At 43.9% G+C, this 19,150-nt stretch overlaps 1 protein-coding gene across 5 annotated transcripts in view; it reads right to left on the bottom strand.

The window, feature by feature from the left end:
* Nucleotides 1–8,388: 8,388 nt before the first annotated feature.
* The window catches only part of EXTL3 (exostosin like glycosyltransferase 3), a 132,715-nt gene continuing 121,953 nt past the window's right edge, over nt 8,389–19,150 (bottom strand). For all 5 annotated transcript variants that reach the window (XM_021942179.2, XM_009212774.2, XM_003902601.4 and 2 more), the window contains exons 6-7: nt 19,017–19,145; nt 8,389–11,446 (exon numbers count right to left, since the gene is read on the bottom strand). In XM_021942179.2, coding sequence (XP_021797871.1) covers nt 11,237–11,446; nt 19,017–19,145 — 339 coding nt within the window. In that variant the 3' untranslated portion in view covers nt 8,389–11,236. The remainder of the gene's footprint in view (nt 11,447–19,016; nt 19,146–19,150) is intronic.

Below are 19,150 nucleotides of genomic sequence, written 5' to 3'. Positions count from 1 at the left end.
GCAACAGAAATCACATGTGGTCCACAAAGCCTAAAACATTTGCTGACCCTTTACAGAAAAAGTACGCCAATCCCTGCTCAGTGTGTTGGAACATTTCTGTAGTACTTATTCAAGTAATGGTCAAATAATGGAATGGCGATGTAACAGCTCCCATCAGACCTGACCCTCCTAGAGATAAAACTATAAACTCCGGACATATGTAGTTAGGTAAGTAGGTAGACAGAACAACCTACCACAAAAAACAATTCCATTAGCATATTTTATCTCCCTGGTAATAATTATTAAAACAACTAGACAAAAAAAGTAAATTCTTTAGATGACCTGAACAAAACTGTCAAAAACTTTGACGTAATTGATACTTTTTAGAGTACTTGCTCCACAGCAGCAGAATGTTTACCATGAAAACCACATGCTAGGTGATAAAACACATCTCATTACATCTAAAAGGACTGAATGCATACACAAAACCTTCTCTCACCACAATGGAATTAAATTCAAACTCGACAAAATAATTTGGAAAACCACAAATATTTAGAAATTAAACACTTCTGGTTGGGCGCGGTGGCTCACGCCTATAATCCCAGCACTCTGGGAGGCCAAGGAGGGCAGATCACGAGGTCAGGAGATTGAGACCATCCTGGCTAACACGGTGAAACCCCGTCTCTACTAAAAGTACAAAAAATTAGCCGGGTGTGGTGGCGGGTGCCTGTAGTCCCAGCTACTCAGGAGGCTGAGGCAGGAGAATTGCGTGAACCTGAGAGGCGGAGCTTGCAGTGAGCTGAGATTGTGCCACTGCACTCCAGCCTGGGCAACAATGCAAGACTCCATCTCAAAAAAAAAAGAAAGAAATTAAACACTTCTAAAATAGCTCATGGATCAAAGATGACATCACAAAATGAATTGGAAAATATTTTGAACAGAAAAATAAAGCTCAAAATGTATAGGATACTGCTAAAGTAGTGCTTAAAAGTCATTTTATACCTTTAAATGCTTACAGAAAAAATGAAAAGCCTAAAATTGACCTAAATTTTTACCTTAGAAGACTACAAAAAGGGCCAAGTAAACCCAGAGAACATAGAGGAAAGAAATCATAAAAGGAAAAATGAACAAAACAGAATAGAGAAAACTAACAAAGTCAAAAGCTGATTTTTGAAAAGATCAGCAGAATTGATACACACCTCATTACACTGATCAAGGAAAGACAGGACCGACTGCCCATATGGGCAGTGAAAAAACTATGGTCATCACTACAGATCCTACGGATATGAAGACGACAACCAATCGGAAAGGAAAAGGGGGGAATTACTAAAGAGCCTACAAATATTAAAGGGATAAAAAGAATACCAACTTATGCCAACAAATTTACCACCACAGATAAAATGGAAAATTTCCTTTGAAGACACAAATAGACAAAGCTCATTCAACAAGAAAAAGAACTTGATATTCACTTAAGAAATTAAATTTAGTATCTTCTCACAAGGAAAACTCCAGGCCTAGATGGTTTCCCTGGGAAACTGTATCAAACATTTAAGGAAGAAATAATACCAATCATGTATAACCTCTATGAAAAAGAGGAAGAGGGGATGCTTCCAATCCCTTTTAAGGGGCCAGCATAACTCTAATACCAAAACCTTACAAAGTCATTACCAAAAAAGAAAATGAGAAGTAAATATATCTCATGAACATCAATGCAAAAAACAAAAAAAAAAACTTCAATTATCAGCAACCTGAATCCAGCAATACACAAATAGGATAATATGACATGACCAAGTAGGGTTTATCCCTGGAATGCAAGGATAAATATTTGAAAGCCAATCTAATTTATAATAGCAGAATAGAGGAGAAACCCCATATGATCATTTCAATAGATACAGGAAAAAAGCATTTGATGAAATTCTCTAACAGCACTCAGCAGACAGGAATAAAAGGGAACATACTCAACCTGATAAAGGTCATGTATGAAAAACTTACAGCTCAGTGAAATACTAGAGCTTTTACCCAAATATTGAGAACAAAGCAAGGTGCCGATCCATACTACTGTTCTATAGTGTTCTTGGAGTCCCAGTCATTGCAGTAAGGCAAAAATGAAGAGGAGAAGGCAGGCAGGCATACAAACAGAGAAAGCATAAAGGTAGGAAAGAAGTAAAACTGTTTTCAGATGAGACTTTTTACATAGAAAGTTCTAAGAAATCTAGAAAACTACTGGAATAAGTTCACAAGACTGCAGAATACAAGGTTAGTATCCAAAAGTCAACTGTATTTTATATATTAACATGTTTTTGAGAGTCTTGCTCTGTCACCCAGGCTGGAGTGCAGTGGCACAGTCATGGCTCACTGCAGCCTTAAACTCCCAGGCTCAAGTGACCCTTCCACTTCAGTTTCCCAAGTAGCTGGGACCACAGGCACATGCCACCGCATCCAGCTAATTTTTTTTTTTCTTTTCACTTTTGTAGAGACCCACCTTGGCCTCCCAGAGTGCTGGGAATAAAGGTGTGAGGCACAAAACCCGGCCAGAAAATAAAATGTTTTTGAAACAGCAACTTCATTCATAATAGTGTGAGATAACTTTTGAAAATATATGTAAGATCTCTACATTAAAAGTCTCAAAACCTTGCTGAAATTAATGACTTGAATAAACGGAGGAATATACCATATTCATGGATTAGAAGACTCAATACTAACATTTTAATTCTGCCTATTGATTTACAGATTTGATACAATACCATCCCAGCAGACAGCCACACCACAACCTAACCCAATGTTTTAAGTAGGTAAAGGACTTGAATAAACATTTTTCCAAAGAAGATACATGGATGGCCAATAAGCACATAAAGAGATATTCAACACTAGTCATTAGGGAAATGAAAATCAAACCCACAACAAGGTACTTCACACCTACTAGGATGGCTGTAATATTTTTTTAAATTTTTTATCAGAAAGTAAGTGTTGGGCCGGGCATGGTGGCTCACGCCTGTAATCCCAGCACTTTGGGAGGCCAAAGCAGGTGGATCACGAGGTCAGGAGTTCAAGACAAGCCTGGCCAAGATGGTGAAACAAAAATACAAAAAATTAGCCCGGCGTGGTGGCGGGTGCCTGTAACCCCAGCTAGTTGGGAGGCTGAGGCAGAGAATTGCTTGAACCCAGGAAGCGGAGGTTGCAGTGAGCAGAGATTGCACCATCGCACTCCAGCCTTAGTGACAGAGCAAGACTCCATCAAAAAAAAAAAAAAAAAAAAGTGTTGGGAGAAGTGGAGAAATTGGAACCTTCATACACTGCCAGTGGAATGTAAAATGACACAGCTGCTATGGACGACAGTTTGGCAGCTCCTCAAAAAGTTAAATTACCATATTGAATTGAAATTACCATACAGAATTACCATACAGAATTACCATATTGTCCAGCAACTCCACTGCTATATAGATACCCAAAAGACTTGAGAGCAGGGACTCAAATATTTGACCACCTATGTTCTTAGCAATATTATTCCCCACCTAAGCAACCAAAAGGTGGATGCAACCCAAGTATCCACCAACAGATGAACAGATAAACAAAATGTGTAATATACATACAATGAAATATTATCCACCCACAGAAAAGAATGAGATTCTGATACATGCTGCAATGGGTAAACCTTGAAAACATGCTAAGTGAAAAAAGTCAGACAAAAAAGACCACATATTTTATGATTCATTGATATTCAAATATCCAGAATAGATGAATCCATAGAGACAGAATAGAGGTTATCAGAGGCTGGAAGTAGTGGGGGAATGGGAAGTTTCTGTTTAATGAGTACAGAAATTGAGATGAAAAAGTTTTAAAACTAGCTATTGGTGATGATCACACAACATTGTGAAGGTACTTAATGGAACTAAATGGTACACTTTAAAATGGCTAACGTGGCAAATTTTATGTTTACATTTTTATATCTGATATCCCAGGTTTCTTAGAAGAGACTGGCAATATTGAGATGGATTTTATATAAGCATAAGAGCTAATACCATAGAACTAATTCTAAACTTGACAGAGAAATACAAAGTAACTATAATATTGAAAGCAATCTTGGAGATGAACAAAGTTGGAAAGCTACATTCATCAAGACAGTATGGAACTGGCACGAGGATGAACCAAGCAGCGTAACAACAAAGGTTGCTCAGAAATAGAGCCCCACTTCTATAATGGCCACCTTTTCAACAAAGGCCCTAAAGCAATCCAATGGGGAAGGGAAAGTCTTTTTAACAAATGGTGCTGCAATGCCCATAAAAAGAATCAGAAACCTGACCGCTGTCACACACCATACATAAAAACTGAGATGGATCTTTAATTACAAGAGCTAATACCATACAGCATTTGGTGAAAAACACTGAAAATATCTTCATGATGTTGGGTAGGCACAGGTTTCTTGGGTCACTGAAAGCAGTAACAAGAGAATTGTACCTCCTCAAAATTAAAAACTTCTGCTAATCAGAGGACACCATAAAGAAAATGATTAGGCAAGCCACAAATTAAAAAAATAATTTACAAAACATATCTGACAATGGACTAGTGTCCAGGGCAAAGAATTCCTGTAACTCAGCAATAAAAAAGATGATACATCCATACAATGTTATTCAGTGAGAAAAGAAATTGGTTATCAAACTGAAAAGATACAGAAGAACCTTAAGTGCATATTATATTACGTGAAAGCAGCCAATGTGAAAAGGCCACATGCTGTATGATTTTATGTGACATTCTAGAAAAGGCCATAGTGTGAAAACAGTAAAAAGATCAGTGGTTGCCAGAGATTCAGAGAGGGAGGGAGGGACCAATAGGTGGAGCGCAGGAAGTTTTTAGGGGAGTGAGACTGTTCTGTATGATACTATAATGGTGGATATTTGTCATTACATATTTGTCAAAACCCACGGAATATACAACACAATGAATGAAGCCTAATGTAAACCATGGGCTTGAGTGAACAATGTGTCAACACTGGCTCATCAGTTGTACCAAATCTATCACACTAATGGCAGATGTTAATAAAGGGCAAGTGAGGGGTGAGGTGGAAGAAGAGGAAAACGCTGTACTTCCCATGCAGTTTTGCTGTAAATCTGAAACTGCTCCCCTCAAAATCTATTAAAAATGTAGGAAGAAAAGAAAGCAATTCAAAAAAGGACAATCCAGTTTTTCTTAATGGGCAAAAGATGTGTACAGATAATTCATAAAGGAAATATATATAAACGGCATAAACACATGAAAAGGTACTTAAATCATTAGGAAAATGCAGAATGAAACGGTAAGACACCATTACTCACCAGAATGGCTAAAATTAAAAAGACTGACAAGACCACAGATTGGTGAGGATGTGGAACTGGGAGTCTCATAATTACTGGTGTTAGTACAAAATGCAATGATCGCATTGAGAAAAGGTCTAGAAGTTTCTTATAAAACTAAACATGTATACATCTATCATATTACCCAACAGTTCCACTCCTATTTACCCAAGAGAAATAAAAATCCACAGAAAGACTTGCACATGAATGTTCAGAGACACTTTATTCGTAATATCCAAAAACTGGAAACAGCCCCAGCACCTATACAATAGAATGGACAGATTTTATTCGATTCATACAAGGGAATACTAAGCAATGAAAAGTAACTAATCACCCATCTATGCAGCAATGATGGATGCCTCTCCAAAATGTTATGCTGGGTGTGTAGAAGACAAACACAACAGTAGAAATTGTATGACACCATTTATATGAAATTCTAGAATATGGAAAACTAATCCAAAGTGAAAAAACAATCAGCATTGGCTATGTCTGGGGATGGAGGATGGGGGGACTGACTAGGAGGAAGGAGCATGAGGGGACTTTCTGGGTTGATGATAGTGTTCCGTATCTTGAGAGAGGTCTGGGTTACACAGGCATGTGCGTTTGTCAGAACTCAAAAGAATGCACACTTAAGATGTGTGTAAGTTTAAAATAAATTTTACATTAAAAAAACAAATACTGCCCTATAATTGACAGTTGTATGCCCACGTATTTAGAAGGAAATGCATTGATGTTACCAGTTTACTCAGAAATGCACCCAGTGCACCGTGAAAGGATGAATGAAGGAATGGGTGAAGGGACAGGGCATGGGAAGACAGGACGCTCCAAGGCAGGTCCAGTAAAATGACAGACATATACATTTATACCCCAGAAATAATTTCAACATTGCTGTATGTTTGAAATGTGGGACCAATCGTTTACATCAATAGAATTTAAGTAGTTTAAATGCTAACATGACAGTCCTACAACAGGACCAGCAGTTGTACTTTACATTTCTTATTTTTATGAGACGGAGTTTCTTGTTGCCCAAGCTGGAGTGCAATGGCACAATCTCAGCTCACTGCAACCCCCACCTCCCGGGTTCAAGCAATTCTCCTGCCTCAGCCTCCTGAGTAGCTGGGACTACAGGCACGTGCCCCCACACCTGACTAATTTTTGTATTTTTAGTAGAGATGGGGTTTCGCCATTTTGGCCAGGCTGGTCTCAAACTCCTGACCTCAGGTGATCCACCCGCCTTGGCCTCCCCAAGTGCTGGGATTACAGGTGTGAGCCACTATGCCCAGCCTGTACTCTTTCATGAACATGAAGACAGATGAAGAAAGGTAAAACAGTTTGCCTAAGCTGTGATTTCTAAGTAGCCCTCTTCAGTCTGTCAAAGCACTCATTCATGAGAAAACTATGGAACTCCTGTTGTGTGCTGTGTTCTCAAGAGGCTGCAGTCTGGTGTGGGAGGCAGAGCAGTGGCCAGCACACAGCATGGTGAGGCAACAGAGCATGGGGGCTCTAATAGGAGGTGGGCAGGGCACACAGCCAGGCGCTGGTGCTCAAACCTAGTGGAAGGCAGAAAGAGCCATGAATAAGTGGACAGTATTTTACTCCAGTAACAGTTCATTTTTATTGTGTCAAACAGTGGACTCTACATATATTATGTTATTTAACTTTTAACATATGCTTAGGAGATGGGCGCAACTTTTGCCATCGTATGGTGGGATTAGAGCCTAAAATATTAATAGATAACTTGCTCTCCACCAGTGTGATGGGCAGCCCAGGATCTGCACCCAGTCTGTTCTAGGATCCAGACCTTGACCCGCTACATTCTCCTTTCTTCTTTTCGGTATCTTCATAACATTCTATTTTTAATTTTTTTTGTAGAGATGGGGGTCTTGCTATGTTGCCCAGACTGGTCTTGAACTGGCCTCATGTGATCCTCCCACTTCTGCCTCCCCAAATGCTGAGATTAAGACGTTAGGCACCACACCCCGCCATCAACATTCTTCTTCACACATTTCTGTAAACCTTGTGGAGCCTTCCACTTCAGTGACGATCCCATCAACAGCTCACATTCACCACCTTGGGTGACCATAAGTCCAAGCCACAACTCGACAGGTAGAGACTCAAAGCAGACATCGTATCTCTGCGTATATAGGAAGATGCATTTTCTACAGCCTCGTGCTACCTTCTCAAGTCTCTCCGGTCCCAGGACAATCGTAACATGGAGACGGATGGCTGGAAGAATAGCAGCTTGACAGCCAAAACTCCAGACCTAAAGAGGAATGCCCCAAAGAGGAATGCCCCTAGATGACACCTCACCCATCAGCTGCTGCAAACCTGCCTGATCAGTCGTGAACCCCACTTGAGGAGGGACACTGACCGTTAGGTCTCACCCATTCTTAGGACTGTCAGTGTGACCGAAAATGCCACCTGCAGAGCCCAGGAGAGGAGCCCTCGCCTTTACCCCCTTTCCCTTCTCCATCCTTCTCCCCGAAGCCCACAGCTCAGTGCCCTCTCCTGAGGAAGCCTCTGATCCCACAGCCAAGCACAAGTTCTAGGCCTGTGGGCACCAACAGGAAGGGGCTGTGCAGTCAGGGAGCGCCAGCTCGGTGCAGGTACAGGTGTCTTAGTGCCCTGTAGGTCAGGGGCATGACCTATGGACGGAACTGAGCCATTCGCAGTGAGGCCTCGCCTGTCCTGGGATCACAGGCACACACAGCTCCCCACAACCACTCCATATACACACACGCTTTTAAATTCCCGTGAAAAAATTAACTTTGCATATATGGGCCACATGCCCTTCCTCATCCTGCAAAGCACCTCAACAGCCCCTAAGTTCCTGTTTAGTCAAAATGACTTGCCCTGGAACCGGGCGCAGGCAAGTATGCCCGCGTGAATGTGAGTGTGTTCACCCATCTCTGGTCCACAGCCCACACCAGGGCCTGGTCACACTGCCTCCTGTCTTCTTCTGCGAGCGGGCCCAGCTGGTGTACGCAGGTGGCGACCTGGAATCAAGCAATCAAGCAGGTGCCTTCTCTCAGGTCACTCTTCCATACCTGCTGAGGAAAACCACAAAAGAACTCCAAGCTGCTTGAGTTAAAGTCTCCATTTATTTTTATTTTTATTTTTTTACAAAAATCCAATGTAAGACCATTGTGCTCGTGACGAAAAGGGGTGGGGTGGATGGACGTGGCATGGATATCAAAGCTTCCCCCCTCCAAACTAGGAGCTCCCCACTCGGTCCGGCGCAGCTCCCAGAAAGATCCCATCCTTCTGGACAGGACCCCAGCTGGTGAGCCCTGGCCCGAGGCACCGTCCACACGGAGGAGCACTGCCCAGGGAGCCAGCGCTCACAGCGGCCTGTGGAGCCCTGGGATGGCGTTAAAGTAGGACAGCCCAAACCGGAGCAGCAAGCTGGCCACCCAGAGAACGAGGCGGTCCTGCACCCTGCGAGCCAGGACGAGGTGGCCACGGGCGGCTCACAGCCAGCCAAGGAGACCCGGCGTCTGTGGCGCTACTTTCCCGTCTCGCATGAGTCACAGGTCAGCGGCTTTCCCGTGGTGAGAAGCACCTGACCAGTGACACCGTGGCCGCCTTGCTGCCTCTCGTCGAGGAGGGCGTGCCCCTCCGAACCTGTCTGCAGTCCTTCAAGCCAGTGTTCCTTTCAGGGTCAAGGACGGCTGTCCTTGCTGGAAGCACCGGCACCACAGCCCTCCCTACAGCACGTTTTGGTGTCAGATCACTCAGCCCTTCTTGGATCCACCAGTGACATTCAGGGCCCGACAACCTGGCTCCACTAAAGGGACAGGCCCCTGACCCCACCACACAGACGACCTTTGCTCACCAAGTCCCTCTAAAGGGGGTCCCACCACACAGACGGCCCCGGCTCACCAAGTCCCACTAAAGTCAGTATATGAGTTCCTCACATTAAAATAAACCAGATAAAATAGCAGCCACAATATAGCGCCACACACCACACTCTTTGGCTCCCCAAGGGAAGAAGGCTACTGCTAAAAGGAATACAAGTCAGGAGTCAGGGAGAGCGCAACTAGAAAGTTCTGAGGCAGAGCATCCGACCCCCGACTGCTGGGAACAAAACCACACTTCCTAGGTCGCTGCCTCAGCGGGGGAGCTACAGGCTGTTGCCAGGGGCAACCTCTGGAAACACAGTCCTGGCAGTAGCCAGGTCCGGTTTGCCAATGGGGACCGTTCCCTTAAGCCGAGCTAGCCCTACAGGTGGGTGGGAGCTACCAAAAGAGCCCAGCTTCAAAACAATACTTGAAGAGGACCCATGTGGTACAGGCAGGTCAGAGGAGAACGTATTCCGAGAAATAGAAGCACAGGATGCCAAGGTCTAGGGAAGACGGAACTGGCTTAAGGCATGTGCATGACCAGGACAGACCTGAGCTTTTGTTCAGTTGCTAGAAACCTTCGAGTCAACTCCACTTCAAGAAAGTAGGGTTCAAGAAACAGATTTCATGGGCTAAATCCCTGACCAATTCCACTCACACCCTCCTAGGTTCCCCTACTGCCACTATGACCCAAAAAACTAGCTTATTTCAGTTTCAGCCCAGGGAACAGAATCCTAAGCAGGGAGTGGAAAGTGGTAACTCGGGCTGTGAATGCCTGTTAAGATTCGAAGGCTGGATGTGAGCTTACACAGCAAATCACGGCCTCCCATTGTTCTAGCACATACCAAACCTCAGGGGGTCCTACAGCCAAGCTGACATTAGGGGTCCAAAAACCACAGATAACACAGGATGGGGCTCCAGACAGAGGCAGGGGGAAGGTGAATTTCACCAAGGAATTATCCCAAGGCAGGCGCCTTGCTGTAAAACTTCCCGGCCAGCCGGGTGGGGTCCTCGAAGGACACTGGCTTGCTCTACACCAGGGAGAGGAGGCTGACCTGCAAACCACTTCAGACCACAGCAGATGTGCACCCTGCTGATTTCCTGTCCAATCCAAGAGAGAGCACTTCAGAAAAGCCTGAGGCCCACAGCACGTATGTTTCAACAAAAGAACAAGACAGAAAGAGCCATCTGGGAGTAGCATCTTCAGGCCCTATTCTTTCTCACTCTTTGCTTCCTCATTCTCTCTCAAACAAGGGAGAAATGGGAGAGCAGGGATAAGTATTGAGGCAAGCCTGGCCTAAAGATAAATCCTCAAAAATCACTGGCCCCAGCAGCAGGAAGCTGAGCAGCCCACCAGGGTCAGGCGCTCCCAAGGATTCACTGGGAAGAGAATGGGAGTTACAGGTTGCCGACTGGCAATAGAAAGGGTACGGAAGAGACCCACAGATCTTCTCTCATCCAGGCCCGTAAGAGGGCCAAGTCCATCCCTTTCTGGTTTCTGCACACAGATGGCGCTGGGGAGGATGGGAGATGATCTTTAAGTATAAGCCAGTGACACAAGGCCAGGACCCATCTCCGCCAGAATACAGAACAAAGGAGCCTGCGCAGTCCCTCCCTCAGAGAGGCAAAACTCACACTCCCCCAGCCAAAAATATATATGTATGCGAGTGTGTGTGCATATATTTATATACACACACATATATATAAATAAGCCGTGAATGGCAAATCTGAAACTTTCTCTTTTTAAATAATCATAATAGTTGTTACTGAATTTAAAAACCACAAACTAGCTGTCCTGGGCATATGAACGGTGTGAGTGACTCTGCAGAGTCTCCACGGTCCTCAGTGTAAGCTATCAGTCAGTGCCCTGTGTGGGGAACCCCGGGGCCTCCGCCCAGGGCTCCAGGCCCAGTGTGGCCGACTTCAAGATAAAGGCAGCGGTTTCCTTCCACTCTTCATGCTGCCCCTCCCAGCAGAGGGTCTGGGCCACCCACCCAGCAGATGTCCCCAAGGTCCTGCAATGCCTAGGAACCTTGGGAGCCATCTTCCTCCCTCTGCCCATCCTCTTCCCCAGACCTTGCGCTGCCCCTAGATGAACTTGAAGCACTTGGTCTTGTCATGAGGCAGGCGTGTCTTGAAGAGCACGGAGTCCACCCTGAACTGCGTGTACAGGAGGGGCATGTAGCCGTACACCTTCACAAAGAAGTTGATGCACTTGTGCCGCTCGTGGAAGTGGGAGTCATCGTGCGACAGGGCCTGAGGGCATCCTGGGCATCGGAACGTCCACCGTGAGGTCACCTGGAAATGGAAGAGAGACACAGAGTGGGAATCCCAGCTAATACCAACAGAACCCTTGCAGCTGAACCGATCCCACAACCCCCATGTCCAGGGTGAAGACGCTGATCCCCCAGAGGCAACAACCCTGCAGAGTGCGGCAGGAGCCAGAGCCCCGCCCCAGGCCTCCTGCCTACCAGATGTCTCCAAACATCGTCAGGTATTCCGTCCAGACAGCCTGCACTTCTCAGATGCCACAAGCGTTAACGTGTGTAGTGTCAGCTGTCTCAGTAAGTCCACTCCTAGTATGTACTTGGTTGCAGAGCCATAGTTAGGTACCGAGTTGTTTGTTTCATCAATGTTTTGAATCAAAATACTGAAGACTACCCAAAGAGGGGCTAGTCAAATCATTCTTGAATACTGTCCATAAAAAAGATGCTTAACTACATTTAAAGCCATGGGAAAGTGGCCATACTACAGTCTAGTCATATTGTTATTAATTAGAAAATGTCTAACCAGAAAAGTGTGAAGAGGGACAGCTTCATTACAATGTGGCAGGCCGAATGGCATAAAAGTCCCTCAGAACACCTGAACACGCAAGATGAAATACAGAAACCCTCTTTAAATACAGGGCTGAGCCTGTAATAAGAAATGAAATCACCTGGTGATTAATCCCAGCACTTTGGGAGGCCAAGGCAGGAAGATCGCTTGAGCCCAGGAGTTCAAAACCAGCCTGGGCAACAAAGCAAAACCTCATCTCCACAAAACATAAAAATATTAGCAGGGTGTGACAGCAGGCCAGTTATTTGGTATAGTCCCAGCTACTTGGGAGGCTGCTTGAGCCCAGGAGTTTGAGGCTGCAGTGAGCTATGATGGTACCACTGCACTCCAGTCTGGGGGACAGTGAGAGCCTGTCACTCACTCACATACATACATGCATGCATGAATAAACAATGAAGAATGAATGAATGAATGAATGAATGAATGAATGAACGAAATCCTCAGAGGCCAGTGAAAAAGCAAATCCTGCAAGATAGTCATGAACTTGGGTTTTCAATGGGCTGAAGAAGCAACACCTGCAAAGCGGGCTTTGGAAACACTGGCTCCACGGAAGGGAGGATGGAGGGGAGCAGGGAGGGGAGGACGCCACACAAAGAAACATGGGGCAGAAATATCTTTAAATTTATCTTCTACTTCCTTAATTTTCTTTTCACCTAAGTCTGATCTTTTCATGCCTTTTTGACAGAGATTTTAATAACTATGATTTTCATTTTCAGTAGTTCCATTTAGGGCTTTCCAATCTGTTCTTTTTGGAGTGATTTGTTGCTTTTTTATGTTTTCAGGTTAGTCATTTTCAGCCTACTTGTTTTAGAGTCTACCTAATGGCTTTATTACTTGAAATCCTTGGAGAACTATAACCTGTTTATTATGTGTGTTCGCTCTTGCTCATGATCAGCTGTTTCCTTGGTGGCTAAATGGTAATTTTACATTTCAAGCTCATCTTCAATGAGGCTTTTCCTGTGCATGTCCTATGTGGCCTGAGGTGAAGAAATTTCTTTTTCTGAAGTGGGAACTTCCTCTTCTGAGAGTAATTTCTCCTTACAACAGATTTTTGGTTTTATTCTGTCAAACAGTCCAAGGGTATCAATGACTGGGTCTAGTTTTCTTTTGTTATTTTCTCCCTGGGGACTCCCTACATTGCCCAGGCTGGTCTGGAACTCCTGGCCTCAAGAAATCCTCCTGCTTCAGCCTCTCAGCGTGCTGGGATTACAGACTTGAGCCACCTCATGTGGCCCTGGGTCTAGATTTCATACAGAATGAGTACCTAAGCCCATGGAGGCTCAAAAGACTATTTAACGTTCTCAACCTACACTGCGCGCCCCCCGCCCCGTCCGAGTCCAGGTTAAAATAAACAAGGTGCATGTCATCTCCCCGGGGCAACAGGTAGGAGATCTCCATTCTAATTCTCCGCCCTTAACAGGCTCTTCACTCCTTCACATGAGTGATAAAACCCAAGCCTCTATACAGCTGAGGTGAGAACAGCTCCCCATGATGGCCTCAGCGACGCCCCCATGCTTGCCACCCTAAGTTTTAGTCCTCCCGTCTGCTTCCTTTCCGGCAATTCTCTTACCTTTTTATTAGCTCAACTATACACTGAAAAAAGAAGTTTGTTACTTATTTCAAATTACCTAGTCCACTATATAACAAAAACCGAGAAAATTTACTGTAAAGTTTTTTGGTTTTTGTTTTTTTTTTTTTTTTTTAGACGGAGTCTCGCTCTGTAGCCCAGGCTGGAGTGCAGTGCGGTGATCTCAGCTGACTACGAGCTCCACCTCCCAGATTCATGCCATTCTCCTGCCTCAGCCTCCCAGCCTCCCAAGTAGCTGGGACTACAGGTGCCTGCCACCACACCAGGCTAATTTTTTGTATTTTTAGTAGAGACAGGGTTTCGCTGTGTTAGCCAGGATGGTCTCCATTTCCTGACCTCATGATCCGCCCGCCTCAGCCTCCATATTGGGATTACAGGTGTGAGCCATACCGCCCAGCCTACTGTCAAGTTTTTAAAAAGCAGACTGCAAATCAAGTATATAAATTTAAAATACAAAAATAAGGCCAGGTGTGGTGGTTCCCACCTGCAATCCCAGCACTTTGGGAGGCCAAGGTGGGTGGATCACTTGAGCTCAGTTTGAGACTAGCCTGGCCAACATGGCGAGACCCCGTTTCTACTAAAAATACAAAAAAATTAGCTGGGCATGGTGGCATATGCCTGTAATCCCAGCTACTATGGAGGCTAAAGCAGGAAAATCACTTGAACCTGGGAGGCAGAGGTTGCAGTGAGCTGAGATCATGCCACTGCACTGCAGCCTGGGTGACAGAGCGGGACTCCATCTCAAAAAAAAAAAAAAAAAGAAAGAAAAAATATGTATATATGTATTTTTACACATGTACGTGTGTGTGTGTGTTTGTGTATATATATGTATGGATAAATAAGTCACCACAATAGACAGGATACCAGAGAACCAAAAGAAGCCAAAAGTTTTAGCACTTTTGATTTCTTTCTGCATGTCTCTTTTCCCAAATAATTTTTAAATTTCTATTATAAATTAAGTGGAAAATTTTTAATTGAAAGACACATCTCATAACTTAATAGCAGAAGAGTAATCATTGTATACAGCCAGTATTCGCCGTCAAAGCCCAGGTCCCAGAGTTTAAACTGGGAGGAGACACAGGCCAGTGCTCGAAGGGTGGCTCACCTCAGAATCTAGTCTCTGGGCAGTCATGACCTCCACAGCTTCCCCTCCAGGTCCCACCTGTCTCCTCACATCCCCCCTCACTCACTGGCTGCTCCCTTAGAACCCTTTGGGGTCATGTCAACACCGAGTTACTGCTCTTCCCATGGTTCCCCCTGGAACAGGATGTGGGGGTCAGGAATCTGGGGAAGGATGTTCTCAAACAGCATCTATGTCCAGTATTCCATGGGGCTCTCACTGGATCTAAAAACCCTTCTCACGCCAGACACCAGAATCCAGCCCCAGGAGAAATGCCCTTTAGCCTGCATATTATTCCACGTGACACAAAAAGTGTCTTTATAACTGTTGTTTTCACGGAAGCAGTGGTTTCTAAATGTTTTTAATCATGTAATCCATCAGTAAAAAAACTTTTAAGCCGGGTGCAGTGGCTCACACCTGTAATCCCAGGACTTTGGGAGGCCAAGGCGGGCGGATCACAAGGTCAAGAGATCGAGACCAGCCTGGCCAAACGGTGAAACCCCGTCTCTACTGAAAATACAAAAATTAGCTGGGCGTGGTGGCACATGCCTATAGTCCCAGCTACTCAGGGGGCTGAGGCAGGAAAATCGCTTGAACCCGGGAGGCAGAGGTTGCAGTGAGCCGAGACTGTGCCACTGCACTCCAGCCTGACAAAACAGCGAGACTCCATCTCAAAAAAACAAAACAAAACAAAAACAAAACAAAAAAACCACTTAAGACTGCATCCCCAATATATTTGTAAGTATATAACTATGTTGCATAATAAAACATGCAAAAAAATTAAAAAGAATGAAATAACTATAATATAAACTGAAGTTTGGACATGTACTTATTTAACCAATATCGTGGATCACAGTTTACATGGAAGATTCCAGGTAACTCAGTCTAAGAGAAATATTCGTTTTATGCTTAGTAACAATGAGGAAAATCCTCAATAGATGCCAAGAACCTATATTACCCCAAAGAACCAAGACGTTCACTTGCATTTCGGCTTCCTTACCACCTAAGCCATCTGTTTTCTCAAAACTTTACAGGTGATTTTTTAATCTCTTATCCTGAATGAAGCCTATTTACATTCTGTGTTCTCCTTGCAAAAGTAGTACATTATTCAAAGCAATAATATGACATTAACTCCCCATTCTTTAGTCAATATCATTAAGATATTAACATTACTGAAAGAACACTGCCAATCATACAAAGCAGTCAGACCTCCCTAATTCAAGCAGGGAATAGTTTGACAGTAAAAATTGGAGGTATTTAAAGCACAACAAAAAAATTACTATTTTTGAACATACAATAGTACATACACCTGATACCATTAAAATTAGGTAAATAAAATATTTAATTCAAACTGGTTCTTTATTATGAATAATTAGATTCATAAGTTGAAGGAATTACTGAGTTTGAAAACATACTTAATTTCAGCCTTTGAATTTGAAAACTCATCCCAATCTTGAATTCTTCATATATTCCAGAAAGATGAAGAAAACTCAGAGAGAATACTCGGTTTTGAAGTTTTCAATTGGTAAGAATCATGTGCACCATGCCCACATGACTTCCCCCTGCACTGAAGAGATGGCTTAGCTAATGAAACACTGGCCTAATAATGCAGTAGACAAACACACATTACAAAGATGAAAAATCCCCCATGTCTGTGCCTGCTCAGGTAACTGATGCTATTATTGGGTACCTAATCACTCAGATACTTTAAATTTTCATGGACCATGTCTTCTGGTCTACTAGAGAGGCATAAATTGATGCACACATCTTGACTCAAATCCAGTCTCTGGCTACATAAGAAAGGAAACATAAGGAAAAGAAAATTGCACCCATTGTTCATTGCTTTCTAAAACCTTTGCCTCCCTACCTCAAAGTCTACAAAGTCTTTTCACTGTTTAATATGAGACCTACCACTGGACCTGGAAAACATACTATTTTTATATAAATACTTGTGACTATAATTTTTCACAGTTAAAAAAAATTGATACATTATTTTGCTAATTATTCTTCTCTTGTGAGACTTTAGCAGAAGTCTCAGACAGAAGAAACCCTGGGACAATCAGGAGTGACATTCTACCCAGGAGCCACAGTTAGCCTCCAAATACATTTCTATCTCTGTTATGCTTTGCTGCATGGAACCAGCGTCCTCTGGTGGCCACTCTGCTTAGCACTCAAGCTACGACTTACTTCTCGCTAAGATGCCCAGGCAGTGGCTGTTCACAGACATGCCCATGGAACATTCAGCCTTGAACTTCTGGATTCAAGCAATCCTCCTGCCTCAGCCTCCTGAGTAGCTGAGACTACCAGGTGTGTGCCACTGCACCTGGCTTCTAAACATATGATTTCATTATCGTTATTAGTATATGCTGGTGGGTACTTAGTCTAGAACCAATTATTATTATTAATTTTTTTTTGAGATGGAGTCTCACTTAAGTCACCCAGGCTGGAGTGTAGTGGCACGATCTCAGCTCACTGCCATCTCTGCCTCCTGGGTTCAAGCGATTCTCCGGCCTCAGCCTTCTGAGTAGCTGGGATCACAGGCGCATGCCATCACGCCTAGCTAGTGTAGTGTAGTGTAGTGTAGTGTGTGTGTGTGCGTGTATGTGCGTGTGTTTTCTTTTTGAGACTGAGTCTCGCTCTGTCGCCCAGGCTGGAGTATGGCGACATGATCTCAGCTCACTGCAACCTCTGCCTCCCAGGTTCAAGTGATTCTCCTGCCTCGGCCTCCTGAGTAGCTGAGACTATAGGTGCGTGCCACCACATCCAGCTAATCTTTTGTATTTTTAGTGGAGACAGGGTTTCACTGTGTTAGCCAGGATGGTCTCGATCTCCTGACCTCGTGATCCACCTGCCTCAGCCTCCCAAAATGCTGGGATTATAGGCGTGAGCCACTGCGCCTGGCCTAATTTGTATATTTTTTAGTAGAGTCAGGGTTTCGCCGTGTTGACCAGGCTGGTCACGAACTCGTGACCTCAAGCGATCCGCCCGCCATGGCCTCCAAAAGTGCTGGGATTACAGGCATTAGCCACCACGCCAGGCTGAACACAACTATTTACTCATGGCAATGACACCCATGAAGGTAAACTTATTTCATAAAATTAAGTAATACACCTTTTTGATTATAATGAAAATATGACCTCATTAGCTTGTTGACCCTTCTAAAGACATCAGGTACAAATCTCTTACTGGAATTTAGCATTTTCTTCAATTATGAAACAGACATAAACACAGACATAAACACAGACATAAGCACAGTCACAAATATTCATTTGAAGTGACAGACTCCACAGTAATACTGGTTCTAATAACGTCTGCTTCTCTAAGGACTGAGCTATCCTAACCCTTACCAGCATGCTCTAACTTGCTGACAGAGCCCTCAACGATGACAGGAAGGGGGTGGAACCAGGCTTTCCGTGCACTGAGTGTATTTGTTAATAACTCCAAGAAAAAACAGAACAATACCCTCAGAATTTCTAGAATTCACAGGTGTGAGTAGTCCTCACAGTTGATGTATTCATCCACCATGTCCCGGATGGCCTGGGGCATCACATAAGAATACAGGTAGGCATAATACTGTCAGAGGAATTCTAGAAATTCTGAGGGTATTTTTGGTTGTGAGCAAATAATTTACATAGTACTTATGTGCCAACACTATTCTTAAAGCCTTACATATATTAACTCAGAAATTCTTAAGTTTTTTGTTTGATGGACATCGCCTGTGCCTCTGGCTTGGCAATCTGGTCAAGGCTGTGGACTCCTCAAAATAATGTTTTTAGATATATAAACTGCAATACACAGGATGACAAAGGAAGGAAGTTTCAGTAAAACACAGTGACACACATGCACTTTTCCTAATGCATTAAATAACAACATCTAGGGGAAAGGGAATAACTGCCGTGAATTCAAAGTGGTAACAAATAGAAACAATACTTTTTGCAGATATTCCAACAAAGGTAATGTGATACGAAGATATCTATGATTTCTACTGGTGACAAATCAGTTACTACAAATACTATTGTGAACTGTAGCCTGTTTCATAATTGAAGAAAATGCTAAATTCCAGTAAGAGATTAATAAAAATAATGATGCAACATCTTTCCCACCCAAGTTCCAAACCTTCTGATTTCTATCCATTGCCCTTAGGAATGAAGGGCCCCTGTCGTAACAACTCATTTAAGCCCATAATCCTTTGATGAGGTAGGTAGTATCATCCCTATCGTATGAATGAGGACTCTGAGGTACAGTGCAGTTACGTGCTGCGCTACTGTGAAACAAGTGAAGTAAACATGCGCGCATCCACAGTCCCACCAGCGGCGGGACCTCACCTTGATGGGGGGCTTCCGAGTGATGTGGGAGACAAGGAAGTTCATGGCGATGTCCTCACAGTTGATGTATTCATCCACCATGTCCCGGATGGCCTGGGGCATCACATAAGAATACAGGTAGGCATAATACTGTC

The sequence above is a fragment of the Papio anubis genome, chromosome 8 (genome assembly GCF_008728515.1).
Source record: "Papio anubis isolate 15944 chromosome 8, Panubis1.0, whole genome shotgun sequence".
Classification (NCBI taxonomy): Eukaryota; Metazoa; Chordata; class Mammalia; order Primates; family Cercopithecidae; genus Papio; species Papio anubis.
Note: the sequence above shows the minus strand (reverse complement) of the source record. Positions and strands in the feature narration are given on the sequence as shown.